Here is an 18,290-nt window from a genome sequence, read left to right as displayed (position 1 = left end):
ATCATATAGAGGGCAAGTACCTCGCAATGTTATCAACTATTGTAATTCGTTTGTAATCAATATGGACAACGTCCGGATGATTAGTTTCGGATCCTTTCAGTTGGTATCAGAGCGTTGGTCTTAGCGAACCAGGCCTTGCATTAGTGTGTCTAACTGGTAGATGTTAGGATACATTAGTGAGTCTGGACTTTGACCGTGTCTATCTGTCAAAAATTTTTGCTTATCATTTCTAGTCGGAAACCATCTGCTTATCATCCATAGGGAATTGCCTGCTTATCATTCTTTAGTCTATATACGTCTTACTGCATTTAGTGCATCGATAGTGTATAGACAAAATTCATATCTTAGCGTATGTGATAATCTATATCTTAGCGCATCCGTAGACTTGTCTGACACATATACCGTAAATTTCTCTGTAGTCTACGAAATCTTTAGGATTATAAATATTCTATATAGTTAGAATATCATCCGATATCCGAAGATCATTTCACATCGAGGATCCTTTTCATTCACCAAATTGCTCTTTGGCAATGAACTTGAAGCACTTACCGGCGAACCTGTTCGGAACACCATTTTCTCTCTCATTTCTTGAGTATCTCATCACGATTACATACTATCCCATATTTTGAAATCTTATTCATCCGCTCGCTTCAACCGCCAATCATCCTGGTGTACCAGCAGAAGTTAACGAACTACGCGCTCGTGTGACGGCTTTAGAGAACATGGTGCGAAGGTTACAAACACCAGCAGCATCAACGGCATCATCATTATCAACACCAATCGTAGCATTTCCACCACCAACAACCACAATCGCATCATAAACTTCCAAAATAATCCTCGTTCTGCATATCGTTCTATTTACTCTATTTTCGTTCTACGTATCGTTCTACATCGATTATCTTCGCTTTACGTATCATTCTACCTCATTTATCTCCGTTCAACATGACAATTATGTAATCTCTAATGATTTAGAGATCACGTAATCAAGTGTTAATGATAAATCAAATGAGTATAATATCTTAATGACTCATTAAATCCATAATTACATTCGATGAAAATATATATGCAAGTATATTTTCATAAAGATTGTAACTAAAAATTCTTTCGTACAAACTGTTAATGATGAAAATATTTTAACGGGTGGGTAGTACCCGAGGAATATTTAGGATTCACATTAATAAGTTACACTGTACATTCTTCGAATCTGATTCAACGGTCAATTGCTATCCTACTTACAACCACCGATATTCGTATCCGCTCACCCCAGAATAACCATTTTCATTCAAATTTCATATTCAGATTTTGATCTATCAGAATCCAACAAGTGGCATAAAGAAGAAAACATTGGACAAAAATAAAATTTGTTAGAAACACACGAATTAACTAATTGAAAATCTGTTAAGGATTCCACGCTAACTGTTCCGGCTAACTGTTCCCAGCTAACTGATTAACATTTAATTTATCGCAATTTACATTCTCGCAATTTTAATTTCTGCACTGTACATACTGTCAGGACATATGTACAACAATACGTCGGATTAATTCTGAGACAACACGTTGTATAATGGGTCATGATATATATTTATTTATTTTACGCAATTTAATTAACGGGACACGTATACAAGGTTTCGATTTATCATATCGACCCATCTATATATATATTTCGGAACGATCATAGACACTCTATAGTTGGCTATACAGGGTTGAGGTGGATTCCAAAATATATATATGGTTTGAGTTGTGATCGACACTGAGACCGGTACACGGGTCACGATACGTATTAATTAATTATGTATATTAAATTATATATGAATATATTGAACTGTTGAATTATTGGACCATTGGACAATCGGACTATTGGGTTGCTAACTTTGGACAATTAAAAATGAGTTAAAATGTTGATTATAACATATGAAACTAAACAATTCTTCAAGTTTGCCACTTGATTCTATCTTAAACCTCATTCGAATCTTGACAATTACAATTCTCATTCACAACTTTTCATGATTCTAGAAAACACCTCGATCGGAAAGATGAACCAACCACACCTTATCTCTGAAAGAAAAGATTGTGCATAAAATTTTTGCACCTGGAACCTCTCGAAAACTGAGTAAATGTTTAACCCGTATTCGTGTTAGTTCTTTTGGCGATGTTATTGTCACAAATAACCTTGCAATTCTTCTCCAAAGTAGTCAATTTTGTCACAGCTCCACTTCGACTTCTCAATAAGATTACTCTTAGTATAACCTCGATATATATATATATACGTTGTTCTTTCGCCATCGTTACCGGAGAACCTTTTATATCCCATCATATTACCATCATCGTTTAATCATCTAAGAATACAACTCTTCTGAAACCATCTTGGTTTGATAACCGATGACCCAGATCTGATAACTTTGAAAATGCTGACGAAGCAGCATGTTGTAGATGGTCTTAATGACCAAAAGTTGATGATAGAAGAACGAAGTGTTAGGAATGCTCGATAGAAAATTTGGTACTAAAACCCGGATTGAGCAAACCATGAAGGAGACTCTGAACAAGTTACAAGGACTAAACTTGTACATAAAGAATTATGACGAATCTGAAGCAAACACCTTGCTTCTGAATCTAAACCCTTACGGGTCAATCTTCATCATCATCCTTCGACATTAGAAATTCTAAGATATTATCATATCTTTCATTATAAATATCCTCAATATTTCTGAAGATATTTTCACCACTATCTTTATCTGAAATCATTTATCTCCCCGTAATATCTGTGTTACAATATAAAGGAAACTGTGTTAGTTTCTAAATCCTTCGAGTTTAAAATAGGAATGTTCTGAAGCGGTGTTGGGAACTGATGCATGAATTAGTATAATATAATGAAACTTGATCAACTTCATTATATTACAGTAAGTCATGTTAAGTTTCTAATGGAATGTGATGATTCACAGTACCGTCATCATGTGCCATGTTACACGGCTCTTACATTCTATCAAGTCTCCAAACATATTAGAACGTATCACCTTGATAGTTCTATTTTTCCGGAATATTCGAGTAATTTAACGAATCAAGATCGTGCCATTACAATTTCATTCTAAAACCAATAGCTAGGTTCATTCCAAATTTCCTACCTACGAATTTCGGACCATTGTTCGCTTGGCTCGAGGACAGGAAGAAGAAACGAAGGGACAAAACCTCAGAATAGAAATAGGAACATAAACCACAGCAAATAAGAGAGAGCATTAACTGTGGATGACAATGATTTTAAGGGACGGGAGTAGGAACATCGAAATATAAGGGAAGGTATAAAACCTAACAACAACCCCAAAACTACAAACCGTGCATATCAATACGTATTGCAACGTAAAGGCACGGGAGAATTAAAAACATTATAATTCCAAGGAAAGGATAAAAGAGAATAGATTCTTCTGGTGATAGATGAAAAAGAAGAATGAAAGATATGAAAGTTAGAAATATAACAAGGATTAGAATGGGATGGAGCATATTAGCGAATGTCTTAAAGTAGGAACTAAAGAGAAAGAATAGAAGATGTGAGAAGAAAGAAAGGGAAGGAGGTAAATTTATAGTGAAATATTCGACAAAGAAATCAAAACAGATTACCGCGTTAAATCAAAGAAGATCCTGATCGCCGCAAAACTAAATCTTATTACATAAGATTTTCTTTAAAACCCTTAAATCCCGGAAATCAATCATAATCACGTCATCGGTTACAACAATTCTATATTTACTCATTTCACTCTTTTGTGATAGCTTCGCTCGTGCGTCTCACATAACCGAATCGTTTTATCTAAATCTTTCAATAATGATAAAATTTCATTATTACCTCATATTCGTCATGAAAACATTCCTATTGTTATTTATGACAACCTCTACCAAATTTCGAGGACGAAATTTCTTTAACGGGTGGGTACTGTAACGACCCGGAAATTTCCGACCAAATTTAAACTCTAATCTCTATATGGTTCCGACACGATAAGCAAAAACCCTAAAGTTGACCCGCACTTTTTCGATCGTTCTATACTTATAAGATTAATATTTACATAAATTAAACATTACCAACATGATAAGCAATCCAAATTGTTGAGACTTATGTTTTCGAAAAGAGTTTTACACAACGTTTGACCGTCTAGTTTGACCGATGATATCACGAACTATACAATATATGATAATTATACGTTTGTGTATATATATGTATATATACATATTTAACATGATCTAAGAATGTTTTAATATCTCATTTTGTATTAATAACAATAAGTTATAAGTATATTTTGAAACTACTAACTTAAGTTTTCAAAACGATAACCATACGTAACGTTATTTGACTTAAATACTTATGACCTATAATGTTTATACATATATCGTATAAGTAATGTATTTAATCACTTTTAAAGACTTAAATACATAAAACAATATAAGTATATTTACAAAAGATAGCTATATTTGAATCCTCGTTCCGTTTTCTCAAAGATTTCTATACGTATACCTAGGGTATATGTACCCGTATCATACGCAGCTTCTAGATGTATTTACTATTGGTATATACCAATAAAAATCTGCTCCTTAGCAGCCTTAAATGATTAAGAAACATGTGGAACCAACCATTTGTCAAGTAGCATGAATTATTTAGCAAGAAAACAAAGTTAGGTATTTTTTTTTCCTTTATAACCTAAAAACGTTTTTATGCATGCACACCATTTCTTCACCCCATTTTCTTATACTTACACTTCCATTTCTCTCTCAAAATACTCTTAACTTCATACTTGATCATCTCCAAGCATTTTCCCCATCATTTAGCTTCAAAAACCTTACTTAAACACCATAAGAAAACCATACAAAAACACTTCAAGAAATCCTTCCAAGAACACAAACTTACTTCCAATCTTTCATCCAATTCCATCACCCTTTTGGTTCTAGCTTTTTACTCCTCTTTTACAGAAACCTTGTCCAAGGAACTTGAGGTAGTATCTATGTTCATAACCTTATTCGATTCATATATATATAGCTATCATATTTTGTGGTATACAATTTTAACAACAAGAACATAGTTTGAAAGTTTTCAAACTTGTTTGCAAACTAAATAGATCCTTCTAACTTAACTTTTAAAATACTTCAATACCTGTAATATAACTTAAATATATGCTAACTTAACAAGGTATAACTTGGTTTTTCAAAGAATATCTTAAAAACTGTTTTTACGACGTCGGAGTGTAACCGGGGACTGTTTTGGGTTGGATAATTAAAAACTATCTTAAACTTTGAATTGGAGGTTTATGTTCTGGAAAAATGATTTTTACTATAAATATGTTAACACATAGAAATTTCATGATTTAATTCAAAGTATAAGTATTTTTAGAAAAATGGTCATTAAGTGTTATTTTTTTGTAACAAAAATGTTTAACTTCATAAGTTTCACTAAAGTTTCACCTATGCCGTGTGATTTTGAATACAAACCAAGGTATTTTCAGTTCATAGTCTTAAAGAGGGACTCGATCCAATGAGATGGCAAGTTGAATCAACGAAAACGGATTTGTAACGAAGAAACTATGACCGAAACAAAATTGGTTATCCTAGACTTGTTTAACTTCGGGATTAATTGGGAAAAATTAAATAAATCACATATTTCTAAGATAACATGATATTTTATATATATGTACTTATAATTCAATTTTATATGGTTCAGGATCACCCGTAAACAACACGAGAAGATTAATCATAAGATCCCATGTTTGTACGCAACACGTCATTTGACAACACCGGTACTTTATGTACGCAACACGTCATTTGACAACACCGGTACCGTGGGTCAAGATTAATCTCAACCAATACATATACGATGGGGTTTTATTTATTTCGTTGGGGGTTTTATTTATTTCATTGCGGGTATATTAAACATCTAAAAATGAACCATTAAAATTGAATTACTAACAACGAGCTGCTAACTACGGACTAAGGAATTATTCAAAGTATTAAAAGTATAACAAGTATATATATGTGACGTTTGTTTAAAAATAAAAGGTATTGATATATTATATATGGATAGGTTCGTGATATCAACCGGAGACCAAGTCAAATTATATATATCTTCAAGACGAAAGTGAGTATATAGTCCCACTTTTAAACTCTAAATATTTCGGGATGAGAATACATGTATTTTATGTTTTACGTTATGGACACAAGTAACTGAAAAATATATTCTACGTTGAGTTGTACCACTGGCATACTTCCCTGTAGCTTGGTAACTAATATTTACAGCGGTATTGTAAACGCGAATCCTGTTGATAGATCTATCGGGCCTGACAACCCCAACCGGACTGGACGACCAGTATTCAACGGTTGCACAGTACTTCGTTTCGTGACTACACTTGGTACAGTGTAGTAAGATTTCATATTAAAGGGAATATGCGACGTGATTAATTGTTAAGTATGGTTACCAAGTGCTCAACCACTTAGAATATTTTTATTAAAATGTTTATATATGAAATCTTGTGGTCTATATTTATATCGCTGTCGACATTAAACCTATATCTCACCAACTTTATGTTGACATTTTAAAGCATGTTATTCTCAGGTATGAATTAAGTCTTCCGCTGTGCATTATCTCGTACTAAGGATACTACTTGAGGCCATTAAGGACTTATATCATAAGGCGTTGCATTCGAGTCATTGAAGTTCATAGAGACTATTATTAAGTAAATGGCGGTTTAGGTCATTTGAATATTATGAAATGTCAGGCGAATATGTCAATTATGGATGTAACTATAGATTGTCTTTTAAGAATAAATGCAACGTTTGTAAGATGTATCATATAGAGGGCAAGTACCTCGCAATGTTATCAACTATTGTAATTCGTTTGTAATCAATATGGACAACGTCCGGATGATTAGTTTCGGATCCTTTCATATTTCAAGATTCTGGCAGACATTACAGCAAGCATTGGGAACTCGTCTAGACATGAGTACTGCCTATCATCCACAAACTGATGAGCAGAGCGAAAGGATGATACAAACGCTTGAAGACATGCTACGAGCTTGTGTTATTGATTTCGGAAACAGTTGGGATCGACATCTACCGTTAGCAGAATTTTCCTACAACAACAGCTACCATTCAAGCATTGAGATGGCGCCGTTTGAAGCACTTTATGGTAGAAAGTGCAGGTCTCCGATTTGTTGGAGTAAAGTGGGGGATAGACAGATTACGGGTCCGGAGATAATACAAGAAACTACCGAGAAAATCATTCAAATTCAACAAAGATTGAAAATCGCCCAGAGTCGACAAAAGAGCTACGCGGACAGTAAAAGAAAAGATATAGAGTTTGAAATTGGAGAAATGGTCATGCTTAAGGTTTCACCTTGGAAAGGCGTTGTTCGATTTGGTAAACGGGGGAAACTAAATCCAAGGTACATTGGACCATTCAAGATTATAGATCGTGTCAGACCAGTAGCTTACCAACTGGAGCTACCTCAACAACTCGCGGCTGTACATAACACTTTCCACGTCTAAAATTTGAAGAAATGTTTTGCTAAAGAAGATCTCACTATTCCGTTGGACGAAATCCAAATCAACGAAAAACTTCAATTCATTGAAGAACCCGTCGAAATAATGGATCGTGAGGTTAAGAGACTTAAACAAAACAAGATACCGATTGTTAAGGTTCGATGGAATGCTCGTAGAGGACCCGAGTTCACCTGGAAGAGTGAAGATCAGATGAAGAAGAAATACCCGCATTTATTTCCAGAAGATACGTCAACACCTCCAACTGCTTAAAATTTCGGGACGAAATTTATTTAACGGGTAGGTACTGTAGTGACCCGAACTTTTCCATGTTTATATATATATTAAATGAAATTGTTATTTACATGTTTAAGTGTTTCCAACATGTTAAGCAATCAAACTTGTTAAGACTTGATTAATTGAAATAGGTTTCATATAGACAATTGACCACCCAAGTTGACCGGTGATTCACGAACGTTAAAACTTGTAAAAACTATACGATGACATATATATGGTTATATATATAGTTAACATGATTTTATTATAAGTATGTATCTCATTGGGTATTTTAACAATGAGTTATATACATAAAAATGAGACTATTAATTTAAGAAACTCGAAAACGATATATATAACGATTATCGTTATAACAACGTCTTACTAGGTACATATGAATCATATTAAGATATTGATACACTTGGTTAATTATGTTAAATGATAATTAAATATATTATTAAGTGTATTAACAATGAAATACATATGTAAAAATAAGACTACTAACTTAATGATTTCGAAACGAGACATATATGTAATGATTATCATTGTAACGACATTTAACTGTATATATATCATACTAAGATATATTATATATCATAATATCATGATAATATAACAATTTAACATCTCATTTGTTATAATAAACAATGGGTTAACAACATTCAACAAGATCGTTAACCTAAAGGTTTCAAAACAACATTTACATGTAACGACTAACGATGACTGAACGACTCAGTTAAAATGTATATACATGTAGTGTTTTAATATGTATTCATACACTTTTGAAAGACTTCAAGACACTTATCAAAATACTTCTACTTAACAAAAATGCTTACAATTACATCCTCGTTCAGTTTCATCAACAATTCTACTCGTATGCACCCGTATTCGTACTCGTACAATACACAGCTTTTAGATGTATGTACTATTGGTATATACACTCCAATGATCAGCTCTTAGCAGCCCATGTGAGTCACCTAACACATGTGGGAACCATCATTTGGCAACTAGCATGAAATATCTCATAAAATTACAAAAATATGAGTAATCATTCATGACTTATTTACATGAAAATAAAATTACATATCCTTTATATCTAATCCATACACCAACGACCAAAAACACCTACAAACACTTTCATTCTTCAATTTTCTTCATCTAATTGATCTCTCTCAAGTTCTATCTTCAAGTTCTAAGTGTTCTTCATAAATTCCAAAAGTTCTAGTTTCATAAAATCAAGAATACTTCCAAGATTGCAAGTTTACTTCCAAGTTTTCTAAATCCATTCCAAGTAATCATCCAAGATCAAGAAACCTTTGTTACTTACAGTAGGTTATCTTTCTAATGCAAGGTAATAATCATATTCAAACTTTAATTCAATTTCTATAACTATAACAATCTTATTTCGAGTGGAAATCTTACTTGAAATTGTTTTCGTGTCATGATTCTGCTTCAAGAACTTTCAAGCCATCCAAGGATCCTTTGAAGCTAGATCTATTTTTATCATTTCCAGTAGGTTTATCCAAGGAACTTGAGGTAGTAATGATGTTCATAACATCATTCGATTCATACATATAAAGCTATCTTATTCGAAGGTTTAAACTTGTAATCACTAGAATATAGTTTAGTTAATTCTAAACTTGTTCGCAAATAAAAGTTAATCCTTCTAACTTGACTTTTAAAATCAACTAAACACATGTTATATATCTATATGATATGCTAACTTAATGATTTAAAACCTGGAAACACGAAAAACACCGTAAAACCGGATTTACGCCGTCGTAGTAACACCGCGGGCTGTTTTGGGTTAGTTAATTAAAAACTATGATAAACTTTGATTTAAAAGTTGTTATTCTGAGAAAATGATTTTTATTATGAACATGAAACTATATCCAGAAATTATGGTTAAACTCAAAGTGAAAGTATGTTTTCTAAAATGGTCATCTAGACGTCGTTCTTTCGACTGAAATGACTACCTTTACAAAAATGACTTGTAACTTATTTTTCCGACTATAAACCTATACTTTTTCTGTTTAGATTCATAAAATAGAGTTCAATATGAAACCATAGCAATTTGATTCACTCAAAACGGATTTAAAATGAAGAAGTTATGGGTAAAACAAGATTGGATAATTTTTCTCATTTTAGCTACGTGAAAATTGGTAACAAATCTATTCCAACCATAACTTAATCAACTTGTATTGTATATTATGTAATCTTGAGATACCATAGACACGTATACAATGTTTCGACCTATCATGTCGACACATCTATATATATTTCGGAACAACCATAGACACTCTATATGTGAATGTTGGAGTTAGCTATACAGGGTTGAGGTTGATTCCAAAATATATATAGTTTGAGTTGTGATCAATACTGAGATACGTATACACTGGGTCGTGGATTGATTCAAGATAATATTTATCGATTTATTTCTGTACATCTAACTGTGGACAACTAGTTGTAGGTTACTAACGAGGACAGCTGACTTAATAAACTTAAAACATCAAAATATATTAAAAGTGTTGTAAATATATTTTGAACATACTTTGATATATATGTATATATTGTTATAGGTTCGTGAATCAACCAGTGGCTAAGTCTTACTTTCCGACGAAGTAAAAATCTGTGAAAGTGAGTTATAGTCCCACTTTTAAAATCTAATATTTTTGGGATGAGAATACATGCAGGTTTTATAAATGATTTACAAAATAGACACAAGTACGTGAAACTACATTCTATGGTTGAATTATCGAAATCGAATATGCCCCTTTTTATTAAGTCTGGAACAGAAGAATTAGGGAACAGACACCCTAATTGACGCGAATCCTAAAGATAGATCTATTGGGCCTAACAAACCCCATCCAAAGTACCGGATGCTTTAGTACTTCGAAATTTATATCATATCCGAAGGGTGTCCCGGAATGATGGGGATATTCTTATATATGCATCTTGTTAATGTCGGTTTCCAGGTGTTCACCATATGAATGATTTTTATCTCTATGTATGGGATGTGTATTGAAATATGAAATCTTGTGGTCTATTGTTACGATTTGATATATATAGGTTAAACCTATAACTCACCAACATTTTTGTTGACGTTTAAAGCATGTTTATTCTCAGGTGAATACTAAGAGCTTCCGCTGTTGCATACTAAAATAAGGACAAGATTTGGAGTCCATGTTTGTATGATATTGTGTAAAAACTGCATTCAAGAAACTGATTTCGATGTAACATATTTGTATTGTAAACCATTATGTAATGGTCGTGTGTAAACAGGATATTTTAGATTATCATTTAATCTACGTAAAGCTTTTTAAACCTTTATTTATGAAATAAAGGTTATGGTTTGTTTTAAAAATGAATGCAGTATTTGAAAAACGTCTCATATAGAGGTCAAAACCTCGCAACGAAATCAATTAATATGGAACGTTTTTAATCAATAAGAACGGGACATTTCATATAGGGGGTGATCTGAATGGACACATAGGAGTGGAGGCAGAAGGTTACGAGGGAGCCCATGGGGGTTTTGGGTTTGGTCCTAGAAATGAAGAAGGGCGCTCAACCCTTGAGTTTGCCATTGCCCACGAGTTGGTTGTAGCTAACTCTTTTTTCAAGAAGAGGGATGCTCAGTTAGCCACTTTTTATAGCGGGGGCCGTTGCACCCAGATTCACTTTTTGCTCCTTCATAAAGGAGAACTTAGGACATGTAGGGACTGTAAGGTCCTTCCAGCATATACGTGCTTCTCCCAGCACAGATTGTTGATCATGGACCTAGTTACCCGGGGAAGAGTTCGTAGGAGGGCTAAGGTTGTGCAACATAGAATCCTTTGGAAGAACCTACATGGAGCGAAGGCAGAGACTTTTAGAACGACTGTGGCCAATAGATTGAGTGTAGAAGGGGATAACGTAGCCCCTGCTGACGTTGACCAGTTATGGAACCGCATGGCGTCCACTATCAGAGAGGTGGCAAAAGAAGCTTTAGGGATGGCATTAGGGACATCGAGAGCCCATAAGAGTAGTAGAGAATCGTGGTGGCTTAGTGACGATGTCCAAACGAAAGTCGCGTTAAAGCAGGCGAGGTTTAGGGAGCTCATTACTTTTGGAGAAGGGACACCTGCAGAGAGAACTAGGGTAGAAGAAAGATATAAAGAAGCTAAAAGAGAAGCAAAGAAGGCCGTAGCAATTGCAAAAGACAAAGCTTATGAAGATTTATATAGGAAACTAGACTCTAAAGAGGGAGCCAATGACATATATAGAATAGCTAAAGCTAGGGAGCGAAGAGGCATGGACTTAGTTAACGTCAAATATATCAAGGATGAAGCGGGTCAAAGTATAGTGAGAGAAGACCTTATTAAGAAAAGATGGGAAGAGTATTTTGTATCCCTTTTTGGTAGGGAAAGAACAGAGCGGAACGAGGAACTCCACGAGGTTCGTGAATATCAAAACAACTGTTTCTGCACGAGGATTAACCAGGAGGAAGTTAGATCAGCCCTACGAAAGATGGGGAGAAACAAAGCAGTGGGACCAGGCCAAATCCCGATTGAGGCGTGGAGGTGCCTAGGAGGCGATGGGGTTAGATGGTTGACAAACCTTTTCAACACGACGTTTAGAAGCGCAAAGATGCCTATGGAATGGAGACTCAGTGAGGTCATCCTCATTTACAAGAACAAGGGAGATGCACAAATATGTAGTAATTACAGAGGCATAAAGTTACTTAGTCATACTATGAAGCTTTGGGAGGGAGTGATTGAGACGAGGCTCCGACGCGAGACAAAGGTTTCAGAGAACCAATTCGGTTTCATGCCAGGACGCTCGTCGACTGAGGCGATTCACATCGTTAGAAGCCTTATGGAGAAGTATAGGGAAAAACAAAAGAACCTACACATGGCGTTCTTAGACCTGGAAAAGGCTTATGACTGTGTCCCGCGCGAGCTGATTTGGAAGACTCTTAACGCTAGGGGTGTCCCAAGTAGATATATAAGAACTATTAGAGATATGTACGATGGGGCGAAGACTCGCGTACGCACGGCAGTAGGAAACACTGAGTTTTTCCCTGTTGAGGTAGGTTTACATCAGGGATCGGCCCTTAGCCCATATCTTTTCGCTTTGATCCTAGACGAACTAACTAAGAGGATACAAGATAACATCCCATGGTGCCTAATATTCGCCGATGATATTGTTTTAGTTTCGGATTCCCAGGAGGAGCTTAACAGAAGGCTAGAGCAATGGAGGACTGCACTAGAATCAAATGGCCTACGGATTAGCAGACTTAAATCGGAGTACCTTAGATGCGATTTCAAGACGAGCGAAGAAGAACAAGAGGATTTAGTGGATGTCAGAATTGGGGATCAGATTTTACCCCCACAAGAGTCCTTTAGATATTTAGGCTCGATGCTTCACAAATCGGGAAGGATAGATGAGGACGTGACGCATCGTATACGAGTATGATGGTTGAAGTGGAGGGCAGCGAAAGGGGTGTTGTGCGACAAGAAGGTACCCCTTAAATTGAAAGGGAAATTTTTCAAGGTCGCAATCAGACCGGCCATGTTGTACGGCTCAGAGTGTTGGCCAATGACGAAAGCCCAAGAGAGGAGGATGGAGGTGGCAGAAATGAGGATGCTTAGGTGGACGTGTGGCAAGACCATGCTAGATATGATACCAAATGGAGTTTTAGGGAGAACTTGGAAGTTGGGAACATAAACAACAAGTTGAGGGAAGGACGACTTAGATGGTTCGGGCATGTTATGAGGCGCCCACTTTTAGCCCCGGTTAGGAGAGTCGAGACCCTTGTTGTTGGGGGCGTAAGGAGAAGGGGTAGACCCAAACGTAGGTTGGAGGATAGATTGAAGCTTGACATGAAGGAGCTCTTATTGACCGAGGACATGACTTCTGATAGGAATTTGTGGAGGAGTAGAATTAGAATAGATGAATAGGTTCTACATGGTGTTTACCTATTTTATATATTTATTATATTATATTTCTTACCTACTTGCTTGTGTGCACTTCATATATGTCTTTATTATTTTATTATTATTATTATTATTATTATTATTATTATTATTTAAAATTTATTTATTTATTTATTTATTTTTTTTTCGTGAGACTTTACGTATTGGCTGGACATGTTTTATGGATATATAATATATCTATACTTATTGTAGCATATTCACATGCTTTATTGCACTATATGGTTACATGTTTGTATTACATTATATAGCAATTAATTTATACGTACTTACATATCACATGTTTTTATGCTAACATAGTATACTTATTTGTCTATGCCTACATAGTATACCATCTATTTTATACTACATATTATACCTACATGCTTCTTACCAACATGTTTACGTATACTTATTGTACTTACATGACTTGTTATACTTGCATATTTGACACTCACATATTTTCGTATATGTTATATTACATTATATTGTTATATGCTTTATTTACCTATATATATATATATATATCGTATTGGAGTATATATTATTCATGGTAAAGTTTCTATTTTATCAACTTTACTTGTATATTTTTACTTCACATATCGGATTTCATGGTTCTTTCTGATCGGAGGTCCCTAGGAAGCAGTCTCTCTGCTCTACAGAATAGGGAGGGACGACTTCCTCTACCTGGGGACCGATAGGTATCCTGGGTAGAAGAATGACTTCCCTTTTACTTTAGGGTAGAGGAAAGGACTGTCTACATCTAACCTCCCCCATACTCCACTTTAGTGGAATTGGGTAATGTTGTTGTTGTAATGTTGTTGTTGTTTGTCTTGTCTGCTTTGTAAAATCGTTTGTAAATACAAAGATCCACCTTTTCCAATACACACAGACTGAATGAAGAAAACTGCAACAAAACAGAATAGGGACCTTTAAAGACCAAGGAGACAAGCTTGGGTGCAAACACATTCAACCCTTTTGTTAAAGATGATCCATATGAATACTCTCCATATTCAAGCGTAAGATTAGAAAGTTCAGGAAGATGTATATTGACACCAACAGTAACACCAAGTGATCGTTCCATCTTGCATTTACGTAAGGTGAGATTCTTCAAGTTTGCACATTTGGAGATATTACAAATGCCTTCCTCATCATAAATAAAAAGTGACATCATCAAGATACAATGTTATTAGAGAGGAGAGACACCAAGTTGACTCACAACTAATACCAATCATAGAGAGACATTTGAGGGACTGAAGACTATATAGGGAATCAGGCAAATACATTGTCCTGTCACCACAGCTTGTAACACTTAGCTGTTGGACATTGTGAGACAAAGCGTAGTCCATAATTCTTTTAACAACCAATTGAAAAGCCTTTTCATGGAAAGTGAGTTTAACAGAAGACACTTCTAGTTGATTATTGCACCCAGAGATAAAATGTTTAACAAATTTGGAAAACTTGAGCAACGTACGGAAATCTTTACTTAAGAAATTAAGATATGGCAATGAAGTCCATATACATCTCCATCTAGATGACAGAGCACTTGTTTGTACAGCAAGTTTAAGGCCAACAAAAGATAGGATTTTGTGGATGAGATCATCAGGCAAACTGCTTATTCTATCATCTTCTACGCGCATTCTAACAACTTTACCGTGCCCACACCTTGAATCCATTCCTGCGTTTCTGATTAGAATTTAAGAATTTGTCAGGTTATTTCGCTTTTGGTTACTTCCAAAGTCCTTGAAACTAAACCACATTATCTTTTGGGTCCAAAACATAGGAGTACTAACTACAAATGGTACAAGTAAATATGATTATGTATAATGTATAATCTTCCACTATATCATGTGCTGCAATAATTACAGATGTGGCAATAAAATAAGTTGATAAAAAAAAAAAATAAAAAAAAAATTAAGTTGATAAATGATCAGCCACATCATCAAAATTAGTGCGAACTCCCCAATTTCATATTCAAAATACTAGGTTTTTATTTATTGATGATAAAGTCATACATTCAAAACCCCAAACCCTAATTTTTTTACCAATACATAAATGTTAGCATCAAAATCTTCCAAAACTTTGTATTCTCACTTATATATTGCTAATCAATCAGTAAAATTAAAGTGAAAAGGGGAAATCGGTAGGAACAACTACAAATGAAATCTAATCGATTTAACTAGTAGAAAAGAAATCGGTAATACAACAAAGCGAAATGAAATGATTGAATGCGCCATGGTTAGGGTTTAATTACAAAAGGTTACCTATTTTAACGTAGCAGGTTCACATTTCAGAAGACTGTACTGTAGAAGATCACTGTGCGTTAAATTGGGAATTTACAATTTACACTGAGGAGTGAGGACCGTATGTATACGTAGCTAGCGCCCTTATGGCGAGGCTCGTTTGATAAGCTTCTACGGACTAGTATTTCTTTTTAGACTAGTATTTCTTTTATTTTATTTCATTATTATTATATTATTATATTTATATATTTATATTTATATTTTGAGCGGCATTAATTTATTCATTATTTATTATTTACTAGGTTTTTAACTCGTGCGATACGCGGTTGATGAAAAATCAATTAAAATATTACGAATCATCAACTCATAAATTAATAGTATTGTTACTAGTGCAGAGACCCGTGGAATCACGGGATTTTTAAGGAAAAATTATTGAATGATAAATATTTAAAGAAATACTATCAATAAAGAAGTACTATCAATAAACCAAAAACTTTAAACAAGCGTATGATGTAAACCAACATATTTTTAACAAATTACCAATAAACCATGAGGCGATAATAACAAAGTTAACATTCAGTTATTAACACATAAAAATATACAGATTATAGAAAACACGTACACAATTTTCATGAAGTTTAAATCGCCTGAGCCAAAATCTATATCATCACAAAACTGCATTATACAATAATAAAAAAAATTAAAGGATTGTGTGTTGACTTTTTAAGTTTACTCATTTACAAAAATGAGTAAGACTTCATGTTTATGCAATTTTTTTATTTATTACAGTATTTATTAGTACTACTTATATAGCAAAATCTCATCAATTCGATACAAATTCATCTCAAAACATAGCTCAAATTTGAAAATGAAGAAATCTACATGTCTTAACAAATTGTCATGTCAATTTAATGATAACATAAAACAAACCTTTTGCTTCAGTGTAAAAAATAGGCACCACATCTTAAAAGCTTCATCCGTCAACTATCATATGTCATATCTTCACCCATTATGCACCTGCATCATCGGAAACTGTTTCATATGACATTTTTTAGGAAGCATAATCGATATTCGATAAGTAGTAGAAAGACTAAAATGAAAACTCATTTCAAACTTTATCACCCTACCATCTAATAAAAACTTCAAAGTGAAATGACATTACTTGCCTGCTTTAAATACTCTATTACTCGTATATTATTAAGAAAAAAATAATAAAAAAACCTTTATTATTTGATATACGTGACAGAATTTTTGTTACTAAAACATGAACATAACTAAGTTAGCCTGTAAAAATACTAAATCGGTTAACGAATTTAAAGACATTGGAAGTAGAACCCAGAATGCAATTCGTGATTACCATTAAAAACTATGACAACGACCCACCCATTTTTCCACATAGACAAATTCTTAAATATGGTATAGTCTTATAGAAGAGGCATATGTAACTACTTAAGAATGGCATAGCACACGTAACATTAACATTAAAATTATTCAAAATAACTCACTAAAACCCTAACACAATACTCTATGTGAACAGTAAATATATAATAACTCAACTACATCGAACACCATCCATACATATTATAATAACAAATATATGCGAAAATGGGTAAGAAAATACAACATACCTTTTCAAAGTCATTTTCTTATGATATACTGGAATCGTAATTGTCTCCTTTACTTGCCACATATACATTTATGGGCTTATGGCAGCAGCAGCAAATGCTTGCTAGTTGCTACTATGAAACTTAAAACTTCAATCCATAAAGAAAAATTTCATGAACACTTGAATATCAACAACTTTCAGTAACAGTTACCTTCCTCAAATCCATTCCATCACCCTATCAACCTAATAAAAAAATAAACTACTTGAAATAACCACAAAATATAACTTCAAACCCTACAGACAAATTACTGCAATATAGATCAACATTAATAAAATCGACCCACTCGAAAGTAGCATCTATGCCGACACCCTATAAACGCAAAGCTATGTAAATCAGTACTTACTTGAAACATCCATTGTGCATAGAAGACAATACCTATAAACAACTTTAAGAGCAAAGGATAATGTGTTATTGTTACTCAATACATGGTGCAACTTCATACTCAAACACCTTATATGCAATTTCATAATCACTATTTCACTTTAACATGGTGCAACTGCATTTAATTGCTACAAAAATTTATCGAAATATCATTATGCATACCTGCAAATGACTAAGAACCACTTCCACCCAAGTTCAGATGACCACTTCCACCTAATTTCATATGATCACTTTTGTTACTTTTTCTTTTGAAAGAGACTCATCATCAG

General features: G+C 34.1%; 1 protein-coding gene across 1 annotated transcript in view; it reads right to left on the bottom strand.

The window, feature by feature from the left end:
* Positions 1–16,125, bottom strand: part of LOC139858352 (uncharacterized) — a 31,815-nt gene extending 15,690 nt beyond the window's left edge. The window contains exons 1-2 of the mRNA XM_071847204.1: positions 15,995–16,125; positions 14,563–15,416 (exon numbers count right to left, since the gene is read on the bottom strand). Coding sequence (XP_071703305.1) covers positions 14,563–14,904 — 342 coding nt within the window. The 5' untranslated portion in view covers positions 14,905–15,416; positions 15,995–16,125. The remainder of the gene's footprint in view (positions 1–14,562; positions 15,417–15,994) is intronic.
* Positions 16,126–18,290: the final 2,165 nt, after the last annotated feature.

This window comes from Rutidosis leptorrhynchoides, chromosome 7, assembly GCF_046630445.1.
Source record: "Rutidosis leptorrhynchoides isolate AG116_Rl617_1_P2 chromosome 7, CSIRO_AGI_Rlap_v1, whole genome shotgun sequence".
Classification (NCBI taxonomy): Eukaryota; Viridiplantae; Streptophyta; class Magnoliopsida; order Asterales; family Asteraceae; genus Rutidosis; species Rutidosis leptorrhynchoides.
Note: the sequence above shows the minus strand (reverse complement) of the source record. Positions and strands in the feature narration are given on the sequence as shown.